The 27,264-nt window shown below is 45.8% G+C and overlaps 1 protein-coding gene across 2 annotated transcripts in view; it reads right to left on the bottom strand.

Annotated features, from left to right (window-relative positions):
• Positions 1 to 2,013: 2,013 nt before the first annotated feature.
• Positions 2,014 to 27,264, bottom strand: part of rasgrp4 (RAS guanyl releasing protein 4) — a 42,542-nt gene continuing 17,291 nt past the window's right edge. The window contains exons 4-18 of one of the 2 annotated variants that reach the window (XM_042297749.1): positions 27,055 to 27,117; positions 24,852 to 24,971; positions 23,952 to 24,041; positions 23,060 to 23,198; positions 20,764 to 20,937; positions 17,743 to 17,859; positions 16,442 to 16,717; positions 15,608 to 15,688; positions 14,550 to 14,654; positions 9,236 to 9,345; positions 8,527 to 8,677; positions 8,189 to 8,225; positions 7,638 to 7,787; positions 4,227 to 4,438; positions 2,014 to 3,460 (exon numbers count right to left, since the gene is read on the bottom strand). In XM_042297749.1, the coding sequence (XP_042153683.1) occupies positions 3,347 to 3,460; positions 4,227 to 4,438; positions 7,638 to 7,787; positions 8,189 to 8,225; positions 8,527 to 8,677; positions 9,236 to 9,345; positions 14,550 to 14,654; positions 15,608 to 15,688; positions 16,442 to 16,717; positions 17,743 to 17,859; positions 20,764 to 20,937; positions 23,060 to 23,198; positions 23,952 to 24,041; positions 24,852 to 24,971; positions 27,055 to 27,117 (1,939 nt within the window). In that variant the 3' untranslated portion in view covers positions 2,014 to 3,346. The remainder of the gene's footprint in view (positions 3,461 to 4,226; positions 4,439 to 7,637; positions 7,788 to 8,188; positions 8,226 to 8,526; positions 8,678 to 9,235; positions 9,346 to 14,549; positions 14,655 to 15,607; positions 15,689 to 16,441; positions 16,718 to 17,742; positions 17,860 to 20,763; positions 20,938 to 23,059; positions 23,199 to 23,951; positions 24,042 to 24,851; positions 24,972 to 27,054; positions 27,118 to 27,264) is intronic. The other variant, XM_042297750.1, reaches the window with a different exon arrangement.

Below are 27,264 nucleotides of genomic sequence, written 5' to 3'. Positions count from 1 at the left end.
TTGACAATAACATATAATTTACCTGTAGTCCCACCTCAAATTTCCTTTAAACAAAAAAACACACTGACACCCTAAACTGAGATTAGCAGAGGTGCCAGAATATGAACATAATTACAACAGTACAACAACGATCATCACATCACAGGGTTCGAAACGTTACTGTAGTTAGTTTGATGCAGTCCAGCAGAAGCTTTGATAAGGCCGTGTGTATTTGGTGAAGGTGGAAGGGACAGAGAGGTGTTGCATTGTACTACTGACATTAGTATAATCATGTCCCTTCATGCTTACCGGGTATAACATTTTAAGGCAGTCTTGGGAGGTCCATCTCCACGGGCCTGTCCACTATGGCACCCTATTGCCTATATAGTGCACTACCTTGGTGCGGCAGGTAGCCTAGTGGTTAGAGTGTGGGACCAGTAACCGAAAGGTAAAAAATTTGACGTTCTTCCCCTGAACAAGGCAGTTAACCCCACTGTTCCTAGGCCGTCATTGAAAACAAGATTTAATCTTTTAACTGACTTGCCGAGTTAAAAATATATATAATTTAAATAGCTTTTTGACCAGGGATCTAGTAGTGATCAAATTAGTGCCTTATATAGGGAATAGGGTGCCATTGGGGATTCAACCCCTGGTGTTGAAGAAAAGATCTTAGCACCACAGAAATTGAAAAAATACATTATACATCACATAACAGTTAGAATACACTGTATATATTTAGAAAACCAAAATAGATTGTAGAAGTCACCGGAAAACTTTTTTCTAGTTGAAAATGATCAGGAAAACTGGTTGCATCAATGGGTGTTTTATCAAAATCAATAATACCGTGGCATATTGTAGCACGGGAGGGTCGGAGGTTGAGTCCCAAATCAAAGTATACGAAACAGTGCATTGAGGGTACTTTTCGAATGCGTGTTCCATTCGTACATATTTTGAAGCATCGATGTAAAGCTTCAACAGAAAGTATGCAAAGAAATATGATTACAAAAACACAACAAACAAAATTACACAAATTTGATTTATAATCAATGGCGGCCATTACTTAAGCTGAAGCGAAAATACAACGCGACTTGGGAATTTAAATGTTAGCTAATCATATACGTTGCCTGACTACAATATTTTATCTTGCTACGTTAATAAATACAGCCCGTTTTGGCATGGTTACCTTCCTACAGTACCCACTGTAGTGTGCGTAGGTCGTAAGCCCATTGTAAAGTCAATAGAGCTAACTGGCTAACTACTACTGTTAGCTAGCCAGAGAGCCACAAATAATTGTTAGCTTGCTGCCCACGAAGAATTGATATCTACCTTGGATAACATTGGTTTATTGCGTTTTTTTTTGCCTGTTATTCTATCTGGTTAGCTACATTATTACGGTAAACATATAGCAATCAATTAAACGTATTTATAAAGCCATTCTTACATCAGCTGATGTCACAAAGTTCTGTACAGAAACCCAGCCTAAAACCCCAAACAGCAAGCATATAGCTAGCTCATAGATATGAAGTATAACATTTGCTTCGCGTACATATTGTTTTTCGTCTCTATTGCCATTGTCCTGGCTAGAAGAAGGAATGGGTTAAGTCCATAGTAAATCAATAGGGCTAACTGGCTAGCCACGGGAAGAAAAAAAATGTTAGCTAGCTACCCACAAAGAATTGACATCGACTGTACCTTGCATGACATTAGTTTCTGTTCATTTTTCCCCCCTGTTTAACTAGCTAGCTGGCTAGCTAGATTACAACTATTCACATATATCTAGCTGATAATTATGAAGTAAAAGTTAGCTTTGTGTATATCTTCGTCTGTTGTCGTCATTGTCCTGGCTGGAAGAAGGGTCAGTGAAAGGGGAGGTGCAGTGTGAGGTAATACAGTAGGGGGAGGTGCAGGGTGAGGTAATACAGCAGGGGAGGTGCAGGGTGAGGTAATACAGTAGGGGAGGTGCAGGGTGAGGTAATACAGTAGGGGAGGTGCAGGGTGAGGTAATACAGTAGGGGAGGTGCAGGGTGAGGTAATACAGTAGGGGAGGTGCAGGGTGAGGTAATACAGTAGGGGGAAGTGCAGGGTGAGGTAATACAGCAGGGGGAGGTGCAGGGTGAGGTAATACAGCAGGGGAGGTGCACTCGGGAGAACGTCCTGAAGAGTATTACCTCACCCTGCACCTCCCCCTACTGTATTACCTCACCCTGCACTTCCCCCTGAAGAGAAAGCACTCGGGAGAACGTCCTGAAGAGAATTCACTCGGGAGAACGTCCTGAAGAGAATTCACTCGGGAGAACGTCCTGAAGAGAAAGCACTCGGGAGAACGTCCTGAAGAGAAAGCACTCGGGAGAACGTCCTGAAGAGAATTCACTCGGGAGAACGTCCTGAAGAGAATGCACTCGGGAGAACGTCCTGAAGAGAATTCACTCGGGAGAACGTCCCCTGAAGAGAATTCACTCGGGAGAACGTCCTGAGGAGAATTCACTCGGGAGAACGTCCTGAGGAGAATTCACTCGGGAGAACGTCCTGAGGAGAATTCACTCGGGAGAACGTCCTGAAGAGAATTCACTCGGGAGAACGTCCTGAAGAGAATTCACTCGGGAGAACGTCCTGAAGAGAATTCACTCGGGAGAACGTCCCTGAAGAGAATTCACTCGGGAGAACGTCCCTGAAGAGAATTCACTCGGGAGAACGTCCTGAAGAGAATTCACTCGGGAGAACGTCCTGAAGAGAATTCACTCGGGAGAACGTCCTGAGGAGAATTCACTCGGGAGACCGTCCTGAGGAGAATTCACTCGGGAGACCGTCCTGAGGAGAATTCACTCGGGAGACCGTCCTGAGGAGAATTCACTCGGGAGACCGTCCTGAGGAGAATTCACTCGGGAGAACGTCCTGAGGAGAATTCACTCGGGAGAACGTCCTGAAGAGAATTCACTCGGGAGAACGTCCTGAGGAGAATTCCCTCGGGAGAACGTCCTGAAGAGAATTCCCTCGGGAGAACGTCCTGAAGAGAATTCCCTCGGGAGAACGTCCTGAAGAGAATTCACTCGGGAGAACGTCCTGAGGAGAATTCCCTCGGGAGAACGTGGAGCGATGCATATTGAGAAACAAACCCATTGGCTCAAACACAGCCCACACAAACCCAGTTTATTTGATGTCTGGGTGTGTATGAGTTTGTGTGTGTCCGTCCGTATGTGTGCGCGCGTCTGTGTGTGTCCGTCCGTTCGTGTGTGTGTGCGTCTGTGTGTCCGTCCGTTCGTCTGTGTGTGTCCGTTTGTGTGTGTGTCTGTCCGTCCGTTCGTCTGTGTGTGTCCGTTCGTGTATGTGTGTGTGTGTGTGTCTGTCCGTGGGTATCCCGTGTCCCAGCTCAGTCGGGTTCTCTGCTCTTATCTCTGATCAAGTTGAGTTCCTCCATCTTCTCCTGCAGGAAGGAGGCAGGCATGGAGGAGCCAAGGAATCTCTGGGGCTTCACAACACAGCCCTGGGGGGAGAGTGGAGAGTCACAACACAGCCCTGGGGGGAGAGTGGAGAGTCACAACACAGCCCTGGGGGGTGAGTGGAGAGTCACAACACAGCCCTGGGGGAAGAGTGGAGAGTCACAACACAGCCCTGGGGGAAGAGTGGAGAGTCACAACACAGCCCTGGGGGAAGAGTGGAGAGTCACAACACAGCCCTGGGGGAGGGAGGAGACAACACAGCCCTGGGGAGAGAAGACAACACAGCCCTGGGGAGGGGGGGAGAGTGGAGAGTCACAACACAGCCCTGGGGGAGGGAGGAGACAACACAGCCCTGGGGAGGGGGGAGTGGAGAGTCACAACACAGCCCTGGGGGGGGAGAGTGGAGAGTCACAACACAGCCCTGGGGGGGAGACAACACAGCCCTGGGGGGGAAGAGTGGAGAGTCACAACACAGCCCTGGGGGAGAAGACAACACAGCCCTGGGGGGGGAGAGTGGAGAGTCACAACACAGCCCTGGGGGAGGGAGGAGACAACACAGCCCTGGGGGGGAGAGTGGAGAGTCACAACACAGCCCTGGGGGAGAGTGGAGAGTCACAACACAGCCCTGGGGGAGACAACACAGCCCTGGGGGAAGAGTGGAGAGTCACAACACAGCCCTGGGGGAGAAGACAACACAGCCCTGGGGGAAGAGTGGAGAGTCACAACACAGCCCTGGGGGGGGCTGTTTCAGGCAGACAGGGTCATGTGAAATAGTTCTGTGTCTGATTTGGTGTTGACTACAGGTCTTACCCTGTCTCTCTCTATAGGGAGAACTTGCTGGTTTCCCTTCTTGTCCACACTCACAGGCATCCACAACCCCGGGTCTGTCTGGGTGGACCGGTCTGAGAGCGCAGAGTCACCCCTGTTACCCAGAGGGGACCGGTCCAAGTCCCTCCTATTACGGTTGTTACCCCAATTACTGTTACCCCCGGGGAAAACAAAGGTGTTGTCTTCCGACGAACCTGTTTGGATAAACACAACCTCATTATTATTATTATAGGGAATATAACAATCAACCAGTCAGTCACTGTAGCAGTAGGTTAATGTGACAGTCACTGTAGCAGTATATTGATGTGTCAGTCACTGTAGCAGTATATTGATGTGTCAGTCACTGTAGCAGTATATTGATGTGTCAGTCACTGTAGCAGTAGGTTAATGTGACAGTCACTGTAGCAGTATATTGATGTGTCAGTCACTGTAGCAGTAGGTTAATGTGACAGTCACTGTAGCAGTATATTGATGTGATAGTGACAGTCACTGTAGCAGTATATTGATGTGACAGTCACTGTAGCAGTAGGTTAATGTGACCGTCACTGTAGCAGTATATTGATGTGTCAGTCACTGTAGCAGTATATTGATGTGACAGTCACTGTAGCAGTAGGTTAATGTGACCGTCACTGTAGCAGTGTATTGATGTGACAGTCACTGTAGCAGTATATTGATGTGACAGTCACTGTAGCAGTAGGTTAATGTGACAGTCACTGTAGCAGTGTATTGATGTGACAGTCACTGTAGCAGTATATTGATGTGACAGTCACTGTAGCAGTATATTGATGTGACAGTCACTGTAGCAGTAGGTTAATGTGATAGTGACAGTCACTGTAGCAGTAGGTTAATGTGATAGTGACAGTCACTGTAGCAGTAGGTTAATGTGATAGTGACAGTCACTGTAGCAGTAGGTTAATGTGATCGTGACAGTCACTGTAGCAGTAGGTTAATGTAATAGTGACAGTCACTGTAGCAGTATATTGATGTGATAGTGACAGTCACTGTAGGTTGATGTGACAGTCACTGTAGCACTAGGTTGATGTGATAGTGACAGTCACTGTAGCAGTAGGTTGATGTGATAGTCACTGTAGCAGTAGGTCAATGTGATAGTGACAGTCACTGTAGCAGTAGGTTAATGTGATAGTGACAGTCACTGTAGCAGTAGGTTGATGTGATCGTGACAGTCACTGTAGGTTGATGTGACAGTCACTGTAGCACTAGGTTGATGTGATAGTGATAGTCACTGTAGCAGTAGGTTGATGTGTTAGTGATAGTCACTGTGGCAGTATATTGATGTGATAGTGACAGTCACTGTGGCAGTATATTGATGTGATAGTGACAGTCACTGTAGCAGTAGGTCAATGTGATAGTGACAGTCACTGTAGCAGTAGGTTGATGTGATCGTGACAGTCACTGTAGGTTGATGTGACAGTCACTGTAGCAGTAGGTTAATGTGATAGTGACAGTCACTGTAGCAGTAGGTTGATGTGATAGTGACAGTCACTGTAGCAGTAGGTTAATGTGATAGTGACAGTCACTGTAGCAGTAGGTTGATGTGATAGTGACAGTCACTGTAGCAGTAGGTTGATGTGATCGTGACAGTCACTGTAGCAGTAGGTTGATGTGATCGTGACAGTCACTGTAGCAGTAGGTTAATGTGATAGTGACAGTCACTGTAGCAGTAGGTCGATGTGTTAGTGATAGTCACTGTAGCAGTAGGTCAATGTGATAGTGACAGTCACTGTAGGTTGATGTGATTATAGTGACAGTCACTGCAGGTTGATGTGACAGTCACTGTAGGTTGATGTGATATAGTGACAGTCACTGTAGGTTGATGTGATTATAGTGACAGTCACTGCAGGTTGATGTGACAGTCACTGTAGGTTGATGTGAGAGTGGCAGTCAGTGTAGGTTGATGTGATATAGTGACAGTCACTGTAGGTTGATGTGATAGTGACAGTCACTGTAGGTTGATGTGATAGTGACAGTCACTGTAGGTTGATGTGATATAGTGACAGTCACTATAGGTTGATGTGATAGTGACAGTCACTATAGGTTGATGTGATAGTGACAGTCACTGTAGGTTGATCTGATAGAGTGACAGTCACTGTAGGTTGATGTGACAGTCACTGTAGGTTGATGTGACAGTAACTGTAGGTTGTGTGATAGAGTGATAGAGTGACAGTCACTAGCAGTAGGGTGATGTGATAGAGAGACAGTCACTAGCAGTAGGGTGATGTGATAGAGAGACAGTCACTAGCAGTAGGGTGATGAGATAGAGTGACAGTCACTAGCAGTAGGGTGATGTGATAGAGACAGTCACTAGCAGTAGGGTGATGTGATAGAGTTACAGTCACTAGCAGTAGGGTGATGTGATAGAGCCAGTCACTAGTAGTAGGGTGATGTGATAGAGAGACAGTCACTAGCAGTAGGGTAATGTGATAGAGCCAGTCACTAGCAGAAGGGTGATGTGATAGAGTGACTGTCACTAGCAGTAGGGTGATGTGATAGAGTGACTGTCACTAGCAGTAGGGTGATGTGATAGAGTGACAGTCACTAGCAGTAGGGTGATGTGATAGAGTGACAGTCACTAGCAGTAGGGTGATGTGATAGAGTGACAGTCACTAGCAGTAGGGTGATGTGATAGAGTTACAGTCACTAGCAGTAGGGTGATGTGATAGAGTTACAGTCACTAGCAGTAGGGTGATGTGATAGAGCCAGTCACTAGTAGTAGGGTGATGTGATAGAGAGACAGTCACTAGCAGTAGGGTAATGTGATAGAGCCAGTCACTAGCAGAAGGGTGATGTGATAGAGCCAGTCACTAGCAGAAGGGTGATGTGATAGAGTTACAGTCACTAGCAGTAGGGTGATGTGATAGAGTTACAGTCACTAGCAGTAGGGTGATGTGATAGAGTGACAGTCACTAGCAGTAGGGTGATGTGATAGAGTGACAGTCACTAGCAGTAGGGTGATGTGATAGAGCCAGTCACTAGTAGTAGGGTGATGTGATAGAGTTACAGTCACTAGTAGTAGGGTGATGTGATAGAGAGACAGTCACTAGCAGTAGGGTAATGTGATAGAGCCAGTCACTAGCAGAAGGGTGATGTGATAGAGTGATTGTCACTAGCAGTAGGGTGATGTGATAGAGTGACAGTCACTAGCAGTAGGGTGATGTGATAGAGTGACAGTCACTAGCAGTAGGGTTATGTGATAGAGACAGTCACTAGCAGTAGGGTTGTGTGATAGAGACATTGTCACTAGCAGTAGGGTGATGTGATAGAGTGACAGTCACTAGCAGTAGGGTGATGTGATAGAGTGACAGTCACTAGCAGTAGGGTTGTGTGATAGAGACAGTCACTAGCAGTAGGGTGATATGATAGAGTGTGCCTTACTCCAGCTGTTCGCCTTGGTCAGGAGGTCTGGGACAGGAGTGAGGGCTGAGGCAGGGGTGGAGGGACATGACCCAGCATACACCCTGTCTCTCTTCACACACTGCATCCCACACAGGTCCTGGCAGTGTCTGTGACAGTTTACCCCACAGTCTGATGGGGAGGGAGGGAGAGATAGAAAGAGAGTAAAAGGCATTTTGCCATGTCTAATGTGTATTCATGTGATATTTAAGTAAATCAAACATTACTACAATATCTTTGTGCTAAAAAAAAAACTTCAGTTGACCTGGGCTGGTTGACCTGGACATTTCATGTTATAAATACCTCTGAGGTTTGTAAAGACTAACATGACAAGAGGAACTGATGATACACTACCCAATTTAGAAATGGTACCTTGTACTATTACAACTTTCAAGAGTAAGTTTAAAGTCAGCCTGAGTTCCTTTAAAAAGAAAAGGAACCCCCCCCGACCCATTGGGAACCATTGTTCTAAGGTACAGTTACATCATATTGTGAGTGATGCTGTTGTGCGAAACTTGGATGAGATATCTTACCTCGACAGTGGAATCCCTGCTTGATGACCCCCCACAGCTACAACAGAGAGGACACAGCAGAGAGGACACAACAGAGGACACAGCAGAGAGGACACAGCAGAGAGGACACAACAGAGGAGGACACAACAGAGGAGGACACAACAGAGGACACAACAGAGAGGACACAACAGAGAGGACACGACAGAGGACACAACAGAGGACACGACAGAGAGGACACGACAGAGAGGACACAACAGAGAGGACACAACAGAGAGGACACAACAGAGCATGGATTAGATGGTTTGTGAATCTCAGCCAAATCACAGTTTTAACAACATCCAGCTCAATGCAATACCCACAAAGCCTCCACAAGTGTCACAGAAGGTGGGTCGCTTGTACGTGGTCTCGTGGAAGTTGTGAACGTTCTTGAAGTTGTATCCTAGTTTGGCACATACGGACATCCCCCTCATGAAGTAGGAGTTGATCTGCTGATGACTGATTTCCCCCTCTCTGGAAGGGATGGGATGGGAGGAGAGAGGGAGGGATGGGAGGAGAGAGGGATGGGATGGGAGGAGAGAGGGAGGGATGGGAGGAGAGAGGGAGGGAGGAGAGAGAGAGGGATGGGAGGAGAGGAGAGAGGGAGGGATGGGAGGAGGGAGGGATGGGAGGAGAGAGGGAGGGATGGGGGAGAGAGGGATGGGAGGAGAGAGGGAGGGATGGGGGAGAGAGGGAGGGATGGGAGGAGGGAGGGAGGAGAGAGAGAGATGGGAGGAGGGAGGGATGGGAGGAGGGAGGGAGGAGAGGAGAGAGGGAGGATAGGAGAGAGGGGAGGGAGGGGGAGAGAGGGAGGGATGGGAGAGAGGGAGGGATGGGAGGAGAGAGGGAGGGATGGGAGGGGGGATGGGAGGAGAGGAGAGAGGGAGGGATGGAGGAGAGGAGAGAGGGAGGGATGGGAGGAGAGAGAGAGTGACAGATTGTTAAATCTAGAGACAGAATGTTCTTAAGATGAGAGTTCACACACCCATCTGTGGCACAGGATCTCTCACTCTCTCTCTCACTCTCTCTCACCTGTCACTGTCATTGTTGCAGAAGGAGAAGGGGAAGTTAGCTGCTATCTTCTTAAAGTCCTCCAGAGAGATGTACCCATCCTGGTTCAGGTCGTAGTTCTTCATGATGGACTGCAGAGGTCAGCACAGACGTTATGTTCATTCTGTGGTATGTACGACCATAGAGATGTATAGAGATCTCTACTTGGAAATAACATGTTTTTTGCATGGACGTTGCCATAGAGGGCTTCCACCATTTTAAAGTAGTAAACTAGGTGGGGATTTCTATGGGTTTTTGGGAGCGATCAGTCAACGATCAGAGCAGTGTCTTCTTCAAATAGCGAAAGTTCAGTTAAGATGGCGGCCTCCATGCACTTACCACAAATTTGTTTGCTAAGTTTGCTAAGTTCGTCGTATTGTATATTTCTCTGTTGCTATTTTTTTTGTATCAGCATTAGAACAGTTAAACCCAATAAACGTACTGCGGGCTGGATCCAGACCCAGAACGCGGTCAATACGGATTACGGACCCAGAACAGGGTCAATACGGACCCTGTTCTGGGTCGAACCAGGGACCCTCAGCACACATCGACAACAGCCTCCCACGAAGCATCGTTACCCATCTCTCCACAAAAGCCACAGCCCTTGCAGAGCAAGGGGAACCACTACTTCAAGGTCTCAGAGTAAGTGACGTCACCGATTGAAACGCTATTAGCACGCACCACCGCTAACTAGCTAGTCATTTCACATCAGTTACATCTGCAGATCCTCTCAAGCTCTGTCAGGTTGGATGGGGAGTGTCGCTGCACAGCTATTTTCAGGTCTCTCCAGAGATGTTTGATCGGGTTCAAATCTGGGCTCTGGCTGGGCCACCCAAGGACATTCAGAGACTTGTCCTGAAGCTACTCCTGCGTTGTCTTGGCTGTGTGCTTAGGGTTGTTGTCCTGCTGGAAGGTGAACCTTCGCCCCAGTCTGAGGTCCTGAGCGCTCTGGAGCAGATTTCCATCAAGGATCTCTCTGTACTTTGCTCCGTTCATCTTTCCCTCGATCCTGACTAGTCTCCCAGTCCCTGCCGCTGAAAAACATCCCCACAGCATGATGCTGCCACCACCATGCTTCACCGTAGGGATGGTGCCAGGTTTCCTCCAGATGTGACGCTTGGCATTCAGACCAAAGAGTTCAATCTTGGTTTCATCAGACCAGAGAATCTTGTTTCTCATGGTCTGAGAGTCCTTTAGGTGCCTTTTGGCAAACTCCAAGTGGGCTGTCATGTGCCTTTTGCTGAGGAGTGTTCTTGGTCACCTCCCTGACCAAGGCCCTTCTCCTCAGATTGCTCAGTTTGGCTCGGCAGCCAGCTCTAGGAAGAGTCTTGGTGGTTCCAAACTACTTCCATTTCAGAATTATGGAGGTCACTGTGTTCTTGGAGACCTTCAATGTTGCAGAAATGTTTTGGTACCCTTTCCCAGATCTGTACCTTGACACAATCCTGTCTCTGTGCTCTATGGACAATTCCTTTGACCTCATGGCTTGGATTTTGCTCTGACATGCACTGTCAACTGTGGGACCTTATATAAACAGGTGTGTGCCTTTCCAAATCAATTGAATTTACCACAGGTGGACTCCAATCAAGTTGTGGAAACATCTCAAGGATGATCAATGGAAACAGGATGCACCTGAGCTCAATTTCGAGTCTCATAGCAAAGGGTCTGAATACTCCTGTAAATAAGGTATTTCAGTTTTTTATTTTTAATACATTTTCTAAAAAGTCTAAAAATCTGGTTTCGCTTTTTCATTATGGGGTATTGTGATGACATTATGGGGTATTGTGATGTCATTATGGGGTATTGTGATGTCATTATGGGGTATTGTGATGTCATTATGGGGTATTGTGATGTCATTATAGGGTATTGTGATGTCATTATGGGGTATTGTGATGTCATTATGGGATATTGTGATGTCATTATGGGGTATTGTGATGTCATTATGGGGTATTGTGATGTCATTATGGGGTATTGTGATGTCATTATGGGGTATTGTGATGTCATTATGGGATATTGTGATGTCATTATGGGGTATTGTGATGTCATTATGGGGTATTGTGTGTAGATTGATGAGGAATACTTTTTTATTTCATCCATTTTAGAATAATAATAACAAAATGTGGAAAAAGTCAAGGGGTCTGAATACTTTCCGAATGCACTGTATATATATTTGAATAATTTGGTTGAGGTTTGACAACTAGTATCATATAACAACAAATAAGTGTGTGGAATTGCAGGAAATTAGCTTTAAAACGGCTACATTTTTACCTTCACTCTGTGGTATAATGTGTAGAATTGTAGGAAGTACATTTTAAAACAGCAATTCTTTTTCCTCTGGAGTGTCAACAGATTGGGGTCACATGTGTTGTGAGGTGGGGGTTTGTTTCTGACAATATCCATCCAGACCCTTTTCCACCTAGGAAATGTGTATGACCGGAACCTTCTCAAATAGTACTTGCTCAACCCCCTGGTATACATGATTCCAATTTTAGCTCCAAGATGTTGCTTAGCTGATTTATCGGTGCATTGAACCATGTTCAAAAATAGTCCCGGTTGGTAGATAGAACTGTGGAGGGAAAACAACATGTGGTTACCTAGGTTACTGTTGGCTCACAGCAACAAAAAACTTGACCCTTTTCAAACGCAATTCTTCTTGTTGTCTTCTTGTTTTAGTCAATTAAAAAATGACATTAAAGATAAGTACTGTACATGTCTAAAGATCACTTTTCAACATTGCCTGATCCAGAGTGTTCCAGAGTGTTCCAGAGTGCTCCAGAGTGTTCCAGAGTGCTCCAGAGTGTTCCAGAGTGTCACAGAGTGCTCCAGTGTTCCAGAGTGCTCCAGTGTTCCAGAGTGCTCCAGAGTGTTCCAGAGTGTCACAGAGTGCTCCAGTGTTCCAGAGTGCTCCAGAGTGCTCCAGAGTGTTCCAGAGTGTCACAGAGTGCTCCAGTGTTCCAGAGTGCTCCAGAGTGCTCCAGAGTGCTCCAGAGTGCTCCAGTGTTTCAGAGTGCTCCAGAGTGCTCCAGTGTTTCAGAGTGCTCCAGAGTGCTCCAGAGTGCTCCAGAGTGTTCCAGAGTGCTCCAGTGTTTCAGAGTGCTCCAGAGTGCTCCAGAGTGTTCCAGAGTGCTCCAGTGTTTCAGAGTGCTCCAGAGTGCTCCAGAGTGTTCCAGAGTGCTCCAGTGTTTCAGAGTGCTCCAGTGTTTCAGAGTGCTCCAGAGTGCTCCAGAGTGTCACAGAGTGCTCCAGTGTTCCAGAGTGCTCCAGTGTTCCAGAGTGCTCCAGAGTGTCACAGAGTGCTCCAGTGTTCCAGAGTGCTCCAGTGTTCCAGAGTGCTCCAGAGTGTTCCAGAGTGTTCTAGAGTGTTCCAGAGTGCTCCAGAGTGTTCCAGAGTGTTCCAGAGTGTTCCAGAGTGCTCCAGAGTGTTCCAGAGTGCTCCAGTGTTCCAGAGTGCTCCAGAGTGTTCCAGAGTGCTCCAGAGTGTTCTAGAGTGCTCCAGAGTGTTCTCTCTACTTATACTGAACAAAAAATATAAACGCAACATGCAACAATTTCAAAGATTTGACTGAGTTACAGTTCACATGAGGAAATCAGTTAATTGAAATAAACTCATTAGGCCCTAAAGTATTTCACATGACTGGGAACACAGATATGCATCTGTTGGTCACAGAAAAAAAAGTAGGGGTGTGAATCAGAAAACCAGTCAGTATCTGATGTGACCACCATTTGTCTCATGCAGCGTGACACATCTCCTTCAAATAGAGTTGATCAGGCTGTTGATTGTGGCCTGTGGAATGTTGTCGCCACTCCTCCTCAATGGCTGTGTGAAGTTGCTGGATATTGGTGTGAACTGGAACACGCTGTCATACACGTCGATCCAGAGCATCCCAAACATGCTCAGTGGGTGACATGTCTGGTGAGTATGCAGGCCATGGAAGAACTGGGAAAGTTTCAGCATTCAGAATTTGTGCACAGATCCTTGTGACATGGTGCCGTGCATTATCATGCTGAAACATGAGGTGATGGCGGTAGATGAATGGCACGACAATGGGCCTGCCTGCCCTTACCATAACCCCACCGCCACCAAGGGGCAGTCTGTTCACAACATTGACATCAGCAAACGGCGGCTTATGGTAGAGAAATGATCATTCAATTATCTGGTAACAGCTCTGGTGGACCTTCCTGCAGTCAGCATGCCAATTGCACCCTCCCTCAAGACTTGAGTCATCTGTGGCCTTGTGTTGTGTGACAAAGCTGCACATTGTAGAGTGGCCCCAGCACAAGGTGCACCTGTGTAATGATCATGCTGTTTAATCAGCTTCTTGATATGCCACACCTGTCAGGCGGATGGATTATCTTGACGAAGGAGAAATGCTCAGTAACAGGGATGTAAACAAATTTGTGCATAACATTTGAGAGAAATAAGCTTTTTGTGCGTATGGAACATTTCTGGGATCTTTTATTTTCTGCTCATGAAACACGGGACCAAGACTTTACATGTTACGTTTTATATTTTTGTTCAATGTAGAAAAAATGTCATATTGTAGTGCTTCCCTCAAGCCTCTTTTCATGACGATGCTAGCAGCCACGTAAGTGACTGAGTGCTAGCTAGCTAACAACAGGAGCATTAAGCTAGCCGAGACCAACAACACAAACAAACTGACTATACAGCTACAGGTAGTGAATGGAGTATTACTGTGATGTCTTTATTCACCTTTCATCATTGGTTCGTAAAATGAAAATCACCGCCATCTAGTGGCCACAATTAAATGACACACACGATTTTGGTTTAAGACTCCAGCACTGCAAGTTGGGACGTCAATCACCAATAATAGCTTTACACGTTTTTTTCTTTTCTTGTTTTTTTTCAAAACATCAAATTTAGAAGAAAATGGGACTACTTTAAAATGGAGATGGTGCTGAACTGTGGGCTCACAGACACCATGATGGGACAGAATCAACGTTGGGATCTCTACACATCTCTATGGGTACGACAGATAAAGTACATGATGCTAACTTTGTGTTGTGGTAGAGCAAAGGGGGGTAGTTCTGCTTTAGACTGCACAGTAATGAGGAAATGAAAAAAGACTCACACACAGACAGGCAACACATCTCACAGTTCTATCCCAATTTAACTCTACTTGATTCCTTGCATCCTATCTCCTCGCCTCCTCCTCTGACTTTCTTCTTCATTGTGTTTTGAGAAGTAAGGAGATAGGATGTGAGAAATCAGGAGAGATACATTTAGAAAGAGCCGGAGTGTCGCTGAGGACAGACGGAGAGACAGACAGATACTCACATCCACCATCTGTTTGACGTGTTTAGAGATGGTGTCTGGGTCCAGCCTCGGAGTCACCCCTGACCCCCACTCTGCTACAACTGGGGATTTGACAGGTGCTACAGGCTAAGGGGGGGAGGGGAAGGGAGAGGAGAGGAAAGAGAGAAAAGGAGGGAGGAGGCATGAAAGACTGCACACGTTAAAACACCTACCACATAACAAGCCTTTGTCAAGGGCTCAGTCTTTTTGTGGTTAACTTTGATGTAGCCTAGCCTCCACCCACAGGATGATGCAGTGAGCTCAGCGTGTAAAGTCAGAGGTCAGGAAGAAGGGAGGCAGGATGATGGTAACAGATAACGTTGATAAACTGCATGTCAGCAGTAAGAGAGCGAGGCAGAGAGAGAGCACAGTGAGTGACACTAGTCGCTCTAAGCACTTTCACTGTAAAGGTCTACACACGTTGTATTCGGCGCTTATGACAAGTATAATTTTGATTTGATTCGACAGCCCCTGTGTCTAATGACCTAGGAAGAAGTTGATGAGGCTGGCACACGACTAGAGATTTCACCCCCTTTTCCCGAAGAGTACAATCATTGACTGTGTTCGAGAGCATCAATCCCATGATGCATTGTGGGTAAATGGTGACTGACTGATCTACAAAATAACAATTGAGTAGTTATTTATGATACAAGGTGATTTGTTGATCAGTCAGTTGGCAGTCACGTATGTTGTCGGCTGCAATGTGGAACAAGCCCATTCACTTCCTCGCAACTAGATCGGACATACAGTGGGGCAAAAAAGTATTTAGTCAGCCACCAATTGTGCAAGTTCTCCCACTTAAAAAGATGAGAGGCCTGTAATTTTCATCATAGGTACTCTTCAACTATGACAGACAAAATGAGAAAGAAAATCACATTGTAGGATTTTTTATGAATTTATTTGCAAATTATGGTGAAAAATAACTTGAAAATTACAGGCCTCTCTCATCTTTTTAAGTGGGAGAACTTGCACAATTGGTGGCTGACTAAATACTTTTTTGCCCCACTGATATATAATGTTTTTAGGTGTCCAGTACTGACCTGTGTCTTAGGGTTCTTGGGTTCCTTGGTGTAGGACAGCTCATAGATCTCATCTTCTGTGTAGTACAGATCCAGAGACAGCTGGGGGGAGAGGACGATGGGGGGGGGTGACTATACATTTAAGAGGTCTACTGTGTCTCAATACATCTACTTTAGTAATAGCTTTATCCATACCACTAGTATCCATACCACTAAACGGAGCCCTATAACCAAATCAAATGTATTTATATAGCCCTTCGTACATCAGCTGATATCTCAAAGTGCTGTACAGAAACCGATAAAAACTAAATCAATTCCATTTGAGAAAAAGGTATTCTAGCCTTGTTATAAATGAAGATTTCAACAAATTAAACAAATATCCCAATGTCCCAGGGCAGTGATTGGGGACACTGTGCAGAGTGCCGTCTTTCGGATGGGACGTTAAACGGGTGTCCTGACTCTCTGAGGTCATTAAAGATCCCATGGCACTTATCGTAAGAGTAGGGGTGTTAACCCCGGTGTCCTTGGCTAAATTCCCCAATCTGGCCCTCAAACCATCACGGTCACCTAATCATCCCCAGTTTACAATTGTCTCATTCATCCCCCTCCTCTGTAACCATTCCCCAGGTCGTTGTCTAATCATTCCTCCTCTCCCCCGTAACTATTCTCCAGGTCGTTGTCTAATCATTCCTCCTCTCCCCTGTAACTATTCTCCAGGTCATTGTCTAATCATTCCTCCTCTCCCCTGTAACTATTCCCCAGGTCGTTGCTGTAAATGAGAACGTGTTCTCAGTCAACTTACCTGGTTAAATAACGGATAAATAAAAATAAATAAAGATACAATATGAATCTCACGGTAAGTAGATGCAGCAGGTCCTTGTTGGCTTCAAACGGAGGAGAGCAGGAGTGTACCGACAGCAGGTCAGAGATGTTAGAGTAGAGATGCTGCAATTTCCCCAGGTTAATCTTCTGCTCCTCCAGGTAGTCTGGCAGGGCCTCGTTCAAGGAGATCAGGTCCTTCAAGTGGACCCCCAGGATAGGCACTTTAAACCCTGAACACTCACTGTACACCCGTCGGTAGTTACTATAGTTATTGGAGGAGGACAGCAGCTCTGTCATCTCGCTCAGGGCCTGGAGAGGAAGAGGAGAAGGTAAAGAAGGGGATTACTTCCTACATGGACGTCGCCGGTGCTTCAGGGGTGAAGGTTTCAGTGGAGGATGGGGAGGACCATCCTCAGTGAATTTTATAAAAAATAAAAAATAGTGTAACATGAAAAAAAGTTTGTCCTTTTTAGATAAAAAATTATACTAAATATATTCATGTCATTCAAATATTTTATTACAACACACTGTTTTGCAATGTCTACAGTAGCCTCAACAAATAAAGGAGGACAGCTAGTTTCCGTCCTCCTCTGGGGTACATTGACTTCAATACAAAACCTAGGAGGCTCATGTAGTAGCTTAAACCATCGATGACCTGGATGAATGGAATATGAATGACAATCATCCATGCACTCAATCATCCAATACGCTGTAATAGAAATAATAAGGCCATGCTCATGAAAATATATTAGTCCTCCCTCATCTTAAACGTCACCAACCGCCACTGGGAGGATTGAATTTGGAACATGTTTAGAACAACAAGAAATGTATTACCACGTAATGGTAGCTAGAACATCTGCTACTTATGGATACATATGACATTCGCCTATTATCAAGGGCCTATCCCAGCTAAGGATCCCATCAGCTAGGTTAGGGTTAGGGCCTATCACAGCTAAGGATCCCATCAGCTAGGTTAGGGTTAGGGCCTATCCCAGCTAAGGATCCCATCAGCTAGGTTAGGGTTAGGGCCTATCCCAGCTAAGGATCCCATCAGCTAGGTTAGGGTTAGGGCCTATCACAGCTAAGGATCCCATCAGCTAGGTTAGGGTTAGGGCCTATCACAGCTAAGGATCCCATCAGCTAGGTTAGGGTTAGGGCCTATCACAGCTAAGGATCCCATCAGCTAGGTTAGGGTTAGGGCCTATCACAGCTAAGGATCCCATCAGCTAGGTTAGGGTTAGGGCCTATCACAGCTAAGGATCCCATCAGCTAGGTTAGGGTTAGGGCCTATCCCAGCTAAGGATCCCATCAGCTAGGTTAGGGTTAAGGCTGACCTTAGTGACGTCAGGGGGTAGCAGACTGGCGGTGTCCTTCAGACGAGAGATGGAGCTGTGACACAGACCACCCGTCACCGCCATCAGAGTGTTGAAGTTCTGCAGCGCATGCAGCCTCTACAGGGGGAGGGGGAAAATACGTTTATTTGTCATCTCAGGAAGTGGTTCTGGATTCTAAAGAAAAGGGAACTTATGTCAGCAGACACCAGTGGAGGTTATTCAGAGGAGGAAGGAGAGGACCATCCTCAGTGAATAAAAAATATTCTACATTTTCAAGTTATCCTTTTTAGATAAAACTATACTAAATATATTCACGTCACCAAATAATTGATTAAAACCCACTGTTTTGTAATGAAGGTCTACAGTAGCCTCAACAGCACTCTGTAGCACCATGGTGTAGCCGGAGGACAGCTAGCTTCCGTCCTCCTCTGGGGTACATTGACTTCAATACCAAACCTAGGAGGCTCATGGTTCTCACCCCCTTCCATAGACTTACACAGTAATTATGGAAATGTCTGGAGGATGTCCTCCAACCTATCAGAGCTCTTGTAGCATGGACTGACATGTCTTCCACCCAATCAAAGGATCAGAGAATGAATCTAGTACTGAAAGCATAAGCTACAACTAGCTAGCACTGCAGTGCATAACATGTGGTAAATAGTTGACTCAAAGAGAGAGAGAAAGACAATAGTTGAACAGCTAGCTAGTTTAGCCTACTCAAACACCCAGCTCAAACAGGGAGGGATGCTATGTTAGCTAGCTGGCTATGGCTGTCCAACAGAGAGGGATGCTATGTTAGCTAGCTGGCTATGGCTATCCCACAGAGAGGGATGCTATGTTAGCTAGCTGGCTATGGCTATCCAACAGAGAGGGATGCTATGTTAGCTAGCTGGCTATGGCTATCCAACAGAGAGGGATGCTATGTTAGCTAGCTGGCTATGGCTATCCAACACTGGAATTCTTCCAAGTCAAGGTAAGCTTTTGGTTTTATTAATTTATTGCCCCAGGGGCCTGCCGGTGTAATTGCTAAACTGCTTGCTGATTGTACACTGTACTCCATGATAGTAGCAGGTTGACTAACACGTTAGTTATAGTAGCTAGTAGCTAATATGGTGACAACGATGTAGGCTGTGTGTAGTTGGTTATGAGGAAAGTGGTTTTTTTGTTTGTCTGGTCACAGACAGCTGATGTGGTGTTCACTGAAGTTCACAAGCGAAGGGAAAAGGTGAGAGGAGGAGAGCACGTAGATGTGAGAAGGAATTCTACAACGAGCAAAAAAATTAACAGTGTTTGCGTGTGATCAGGGGTGTATTCATTCTACCGATACTGTTGAAAAACATCTCTGAAACAGAAGCAAACTGAGCAAAACAGTGATCAACATACCTGCATTTCTCCAACTGTTGGACTAATGATCACACCCTAGATCAGCTAGATGCAGCCAAGAGATGTGTCACGGTCTGTCACTTTGATTACTCAAATTTTTCTCTCGACCTGTGTGCCCCTTACGTTGTAAACTTTCATTCATAGGCTAGGTTGTAGCAACCTCATGATGGGTATAGGGAAAATTATATTATCATGTAGTAGCTTAAACCTATCACTGTTACATTGAACTGGGTGAATGGAAAATGAAGGACAGTCATCCAATATGCTGTAATAGAAATAAGGCCATGTTCATAAAAATATATTAGTCCTCCCTTATCTTAAACGTCACCAACCGCCGCTGGCAGGCACCTCTAGATGGGAACTCTTCTTTCATGGACACTACTCCCACACTTCATATGCTGTACAGAACTCACACTTCATATGCTGTACAGAACTCACACTAGCTCGTTTGTTGTTTATAAGTTACCTGGGGTACGTGTATGAACCTGGTGAATACCTGGGGTCTCTGCTGAGTGGTGTGTGTGTTTATAGGTTACCTGGGGTCTCTGTTGAGTGGTGTGTGTGTGTTTATAGGTTACCTGGGCTCTCTGCTGAGTGGTGTGTGTGTTTATAGGTTACCTGGGGTCTCTGCTGAGTGGTGTGTGTGTGTGTGTGTGTTTATAGGTTACCTGGGCTCTCTGCTGAGTGGTGTGTGTGTGTTTATAGGTTACCTGGGGTCTCTGCTGAGTGGTGTGTGTGTGTGTGTGTTTATAGGTTACCTGGGGTCTCTGCTGAGTGGTGTGTGTGTGTGTGTTTATAGGTTACCTGGGCTCTCTGCTGAGTGGTGTGTGTGTGTGTGTTTATAGGTTACCTGGGGTCTCTGCTGAGTGGTGTGTGTGTGTGTGTGTTTATAGGTTACCTGGGGTCTCTGCTGAGTGGTGTGTGTGTGTTTATAGGTTACCTGGGCTCTCTGCTGAGTGGTGTGTGTGTGTGTTTATAGGTTACCTGGGGTCTCTGCTGAGTGGTGTGTGTGTGTGTGTGTTTATAGGTTACCTGGGCTCTCTGCTGAGTGGTGTGTGTGTGTGTGTGTGTGTGTTTATAGGTTACCTGGGTTCTCTGCTGAGTGGTGTGTGTGTGTGTTTATAGGTTACCTGGGCTCTCTGCTGAGTGGTGTGTGTGTGTGTGTGTGTGTGTTTATAGGTTACCTGGGGTCTCTGCTGAGTGGTGTGTGTGTGTGTGTGTGTGTGTGTTTATAGGTTACCTGGGGTCTCTGCTGAGTGGTGTGTGTGTGTGTGTGTGTGTTTATAGGTTACCTGGGGTCTCTGCTGAGTGGTGTGTGTGTGTGTGTGTTTATAGGTTACCTGGGCTCTCTGCTGAGTGGTGTGTGTGTGTGTGTGTGTGTGTTTATAGGTTACCTGGGTTCTCTGCTGAGTGGTGTGTGTGTGTGTTTATAGGTTACCTGGGCTCTCTGCTGAGTGGTGTGTGTGTGTGTGTGTGTGTGTGTGTGTGTGTGTGTGTGTGTGTGTGTGTGTGTGTGTGTGTGTGTGTGTGTTTATAGGTTACCTGGGGTCTCTGCTGAGTGGTGTGTGTGTGTGTTTATAGGTTACCTGGGGTCTCTGCTGAGTGGTGTGTGTGTGTGTGTGTGTGTTTATAGGTTACCTGGGCTACGTGTAGGAACTTGGTGAAGACCTGGGCTCTCTGCTGTGCAGTGTGTCTGCTCAGAATCATCAGCTGGACCCACTGAGACACCCCATTACACATCATGACACTGCGCTCCAGGGATGGGTTGTCCCTCACAGAGCCACGCACCACGTAGCTACGGTAATCCAGGAACTGGCGCAGAGCAGGAAAGGACAGGACACAGGAGTGGACAGAGAGAGAGAGAGAGAGAGAGAGACAGGTAAGACAGGACACAGGAGTGGACAGAGAGAGAGAGAGAGACAGGCAGGTAAGACAGGACACAGGAGTGGACAGCAAGAGAGACAGGCAGGTAAGACAGGACACAGGAGTGGACAGAGAGAGAGACAGGCAGGTAAGACAGGACACAGGAGTGGACAGAGAGAGAGACAGGACACAGGAGTGGACAGAGAGAGAGACAGGCAGGTAAGACAGGACACAGGAGTGGACAGAGAGAGAGACAGGCAGGTAAGACAGGACACAGGAGTGGACAGAGAGAGAGACAGGCAGGTAAGACAGGACACAGGAGTGGACAGAGAGAGAGACAGGCAGGTAAGACAGGACACAGGAGTGGACAGAGAGAGAGAGAGAGACAGGCAGGTAAGAGAGGACATGAACTTGTTAAAGACATTCTCCGCTACTTTTGTATGCCTTTCAGCCAGTACTGAACGTATAGCTCACAAGCCAAAAGTGGTCCCTGAAAATCGCGTACTATTCAACATTGCTCTCTCTCTCTTGCTCGCTGTCACTTAAATGGCAAGAAGCTGTCACTCAAATGGCAAGAAGCTGTCACTTAATTGGAAAGAAGCTGTCACTCAAATGGCAAGAAGCTGTCACTCAAATGGCAAGAAGCTGTCACTCAAATGGCAAGAAGCTGTCACTCAAATGGCAAGAAGCTGTCACTTAATTGGCAAGAAGCTGTCACTTAATTGGAAAGAAGCTGTCACTCAAATGGCAAGAAGCTGTCACTCAAATGGCAAGAAGCTGTCACTTAATTGGCAAGAAGCTGTCACTTAATTGGAAAGAAGCTGTCACTCAAATGGCAAGAAGCTGTCACTTAATTGGCAAGAAGCTGTCACTCAAATGGCAAGAAGCTGTCACTCAAATGGCAAGAAGCTGTCACTTAATTGGCAAGAAGCTGTCACTCAAATGGCAAGAAGCTGTCACTCAAATGGCAAGAAGCTGTCACTCAAATGGCAAGAAGCTGTCACTCAAATGGCAAGAAGCTGTCACTCAAATGGCAAGAAGCTGTCACTCAAATGGCAAGAAGCTGTCACTCAAATGGCAAGGGTTCATCGGATTTCTAGGGGGCTGGACCCACGTGAGGGAAAATTGCTCCGCACAGCTTCTAATTGACGTAAGACAGTAATTCTGCTCATAGATGATTCATTAAGGAACGACACATTGACACATCCAGCCCAAAGAGGGAAGTAAAAAAAAATTTAAAGACTAGTCGCCAAAGTACCTGAGCATGTCTTTAACAAACAGAATTGTTATTATTTTTAAATCAATGGCTCAATTTAAATGAACCTTCCTGCAGTGTTACTCCATTTAGTTGTTTGTTGGTCAAATAAAATTACATTGTTTAAGGGGAATCAGTCTCAGTTAGGCTTTGCAAATATTTTATAATCTCAATCATGTAATGAGTAGTAATTTGGGATGCAATGTGCTTTGTAGATCAATGATTCCCAGTCCAAGCAATGTAGTCCACCTCAAACACACATATTGACTAACTGACTGGCTAACTGACTGACTGCTTTAACTGACTGACTAAATGGCTAGCAGACTTACTGACTGGCTGACTGATTGACTGACTAACTGGATAGTTGACTGACTGGCTGGCTGACTGGCTAGTTGACTGACTGGCTGACTTGCTGATTAACTGGCTAGTTGACTGGCTGACTGACTGGCTAGTTGACTGACTGGCTGGCTGACTGGCTGACTGACTGGCTAGTTGACTGACTGCCTGACTGGCTAGTTGACTGGCTGACTGACTGGCTGACTGGCTAGTTGACTGACTGGCTGGCTGACTGGCTAGTTGACTGACTGGCTGACTGGCTAGTTGACTGACTGGCTGGCTGGCTGGCTGACTGACTGGCTAGTTCACTGACTGCCTGACTGGCTAGTTGACTGACTGGCTGGCTGACTGGCTTAGTGACTGACTGACAGGCTGACTAGCTGACTGGATGGCTGGCTGACTGACTGACTGGCTGGCTGACTGGCTGGCTGGCTGACTGACTGACTGGCTGACTGGCGCCTGGCTGACTCCCTCCCTCACCGAGACGTTGCAGAAGTTTTTGAACTCCAGGTAGGAGAGGTGTTCAGCCATCTCATCCGGCTCCATGTGGTCAAACAGTAGAGAGACCTTCCTCTTCTTTACAGACTGAGACGGGGCCTGGGAGACTGGGATCACTGGACTTTTGGGGGGGGGAAACAAATGATTATTACATTACTGTTATACCTGGGGATAAGTAAACAACACACAGGACAGCGAGTATTAGAGTAGAATAGAATAGATTGAGACGGAGCCTGACAGGCTGAGGTTCGCTGGGCTATTGATTATTACATTACTATATTATTACTATTATACTGAGGGGAAACACCATTAAAAACAGGGATGATTACAGTAGAATGGAACAGGCAGGGATGATTACAGTAGAATAGAACAGTCAAGGATGATTACAGTAGAATAGAACAGTCAAGGATGATTACAGTAGAATGGAACAGGCAGGGATGATTACAGTAGAATGGAACAGGCAGGGATGATTACAGTAGAATGGAACAGGCAGGGATGATTACAGTAGAATAGAACAGTCAAGGATGATTACAGTAGAATGGAACAGGCAGGGATGATTACAGTAGAATAGAACAGTCAGGGATGATTACAGTAGAATAGAACAGTCAGGGATGATTACAGTAGAATGGAACAGGCAGGGATGATTACAGTAGAATGGAACAGGCAGGGATGATTACAGTAGAATAGAACAGTCAGGGATGATTACAGTAGAATAGAACAGGCAGGGATGATTACAGTAGAATAGAACAGGCAGGGATGATTACAGTAGAATGGAACAGGCAGGGATGATTACAGTAGAATAGAACAGGCAGGGATGATTACAGTAGAATACAGTAGAATAGAAGAGGCAGGGATGATTACGTGACAATATTACCTGAGTTGTGAGAAGGTCTCAAACGTACAAGAACATTTCCCTCTGTGACAGGAAGCGTACTCAAACAGACATGGTGGGATGGCATCATAACTAAAACATCAAGGAGAAAGGAAAAACAAAATCAAATTTATTTATAAAGCCCTTCTTCCCTCAGCTGATGTCTCAAAGTGCTGTACAGAAACTCAGCCTAAAACCCCAAACAGCAAGCAATGCAGGTGTTGAAACACTTCTCATACTTCATTCAACCAGTGGACTCTGTTACCAGTGATAGAGCTCTTTGTACCAGTAGACTCTGTTACCAGTCATAGAGCTCTTTGTACCAGCAGACTCTGTTACCAGTGATAGAGCTCTTTGTACCAGTAGACTCTGTTACCAGTGATAGAGCTCTTTGTACCAGTAGACTCTGTTACCAATAGACTCTGTTACCAGTCATAGAGCTCTATGTACCAGTAGACTCTGTTACCAGTCATAGAGCTCTTTGTACCAGTAGACTCTGTTACCAGTGATAGAGCTCTTTGTACCAGTAGACTCTGTTACCAGTGATAGAGCTCTTTGTACCAGTAGACTCTGTTACCAGTGATAGAGCTCTTTGTACCAGTAGACTCTGTTACCAGTGATAGAGCTCTTTGTACCAGTAGACTCTGTTACCAGTGATAGAGCTCTTTGTACCAGTAGACTCTGTTACCAGTCATAGAGCTCTTTGTACCAGTAGACTCTGTTACCAGTGATAGAGCCCTTTGACAGACAGCTGTTAGGAGAGACTAAGATCTTTGTCACCTACTCTACTTGTCACCTGGTCTCCTGGTGTGGTGACAGGCCTGCACAACGGGCTGGAGCTAATACATACCTACAGCACACCCATTCAGTCACACACACAGGCACACACACAGTGTGACTCACAGGTAGGATGTGTCTATGATGTCCTGTGTCTCAGACCTGGCCAGGGTCCACAATTCTCCCATCATCTGTTCTAGTTGAGGATCAGCCTCAAACACCGCTGGGAACCTGCTGATCCACTGTCTATGGGACAGAACACAGTTACTATAGTAACAACACAACAGTATATAGCCTCAAACACCGCTGGGAACCTGCTGATCCACTGTCTATGGGACAGAACACAGTTACTATAGTAACAACACAGCAGTATATAGCCTCAAACACCGCTGGGAACCTGCTGATCCGCTGTCTATGGGACAGAACACAGTTACTATAGTAACAACACAGCAGTATATAGCCTCAAACACCGCTGGAACCTGCTGATCTGCTGTCTATAGGACAGAACACAGTTACTATAGTAACAACACAACAGTATATAGCCTCAAACACCGCTGGGAACCTGCTGATCCACTGTCTATGGGACAGAACACAGTTACTATAGTAACAACACAACAGTATATAGCCTCAAACTCCGCTGGGAACCTGCTGATCCACTGTCTATGGGACAGAACACAGTTACTATAGTAACAACACAACAGTATATAGCCTCAAACACCGCTGGGAACCTGCTGATCCACTGTCTATGGGACAGAACACAGTTACTATAGTAACAACACAACAGTATATAGCCTCAAACACCGCTGGGAACCTGCTGATCCACTGTCTATGGGACAGAACACAGTTACTATAGTAACAACACAACAGTATATAGCCTCAAACACCGCTGGGAACCTGCTGATCCACTGTCTATAGGACAGAACACAGTTACTATAGTAACAACACAACAGTATATAGCCTCAAACACCGCTGGGAACCTGCTGATCCACTGTCTATGGGACAGAACACAGTTACTATAGTAACAACACAACAGTATATAGCCTCAAACACCGCTGGGAACCTGCTGATCCACTGTCTATGGGACAGAACACAGTTACTATAGTAACAACACAACAGTATATAGCCTCCAACACCGCTGAGAACCTGCTGATCCACTGTCTATAGGACAGAATACAGTTACTATAGTAACAACACAACAGTATATAGCCTCAAACACCGCTGGGAACCTGCAGGTCAGGATATATAGGTAGAGGTTAGGATATATAGGTAGAGGTCAGGATATATAGGTAGAGGTCATGATATCTAGGTAGAGGTCAGGATATATAGGTAGAGGTCAGGATATATAGGTAGAGGTCAGGATATATAGGTAGAGGTCAGGATATATAGGTAGAGGTCAGGATATATAGGTAGAGGTCGGGATATATAGGTAGAGGTCAGGATATCTAGGTAGAGGTCAGGATATATAGGTAGAAGTCAGGATATATAGGTAGAGGTCAGGATATATAGGTAGAGTTCAGGATATCTAGGTAGAGGTCAGGATATATAGGTAGAGGTCAGGATATATAGGTAGAGGTCAGGATATATAGGTAGAGGTCAGGATATATAGGTAGAGGTCAGGATATATAGGTAGAGGTCAGGATATCTAGGTAGAGGTCGGGATATATAGGTAGAGGTCAGGATATCTAGGTAGAGGTCAGGATATATAGGTAGAGGTCAGGATATATAGGTAGAGGTCAGGATATATAGGTAGAGGTCAGGATATATAGGTAGAGGTCAGGATATATAGGTAGAGGTCAGGATATATAGGTAGAGGTCAGGATATCTAGGTAGAGGTCGGGATATATAGGTAGAGGTCAGGATATCTAGGTAGAGGTCAGGATATATAGGTAGAGGTCAGGATATATAGGTAGAGGTCAGGATATATAGTTAGAGGTCAGGATATATAGGTAGAGGTCAGGATATCTAGGTAGAGGTCATGATATATAGGTAGAGGTCAGGATATCTAGGTAGAGGTCAGGATATATAGGTAGAGGTCAGGATATATAGGTAGAGGTCAGGATATATAGGTAGAGGTCAGGATATATAGCTCTAAAGTTAATTTCATGTTTTGTGATCAAATTGTACTGTAGAATAGTGACAAACACACACACATACATACATACACACACACAGACACACACACACATACACACACAGACACACGAACACAAACACACACACACACAGACACACGAACACAAACACACACACACACGAACACAAACACACACACACACACAGACACACGAACACAAACACACACACACACACAGACACACATCACACTGACCTGATAAGGTGGCAGACCTGCGGTCGTCTCAGTCCTCTCTTTTCCACTGGACAGTCCTTATAGGTTACACAGTCAAGGAAGAGATGGCTTCTATACAACATGATGCAACTGTACGCTGCACAGAACCATATCAGCTGTTATGGACCAACGTAACAAATACATTTCAATCAATGGTTATGGACAGCAGCATCGGAGTCTGAAACCACAGCT

Source organism: Oncorhynchus tshawytscha, linkage group LG14, assembly GCF_018296145.1.
Source record: "Oncorhynchus tshawytscha isolate Ot180627B linkage group LG14, Otsh_v2.0, whole genome shotgun sequence".
Lineage (NCBI taxonomy): Eukaryota > Metazoa > Chordata > Actinopteri > Salmoniformes > Salmonidae > Oncorhynchus > Oncorhynchus tshawytscha.
Note: the sequence above shows the minus strand (reverse complement) of the source record. Positions and strands in the feature narration are given on the sequence as shown.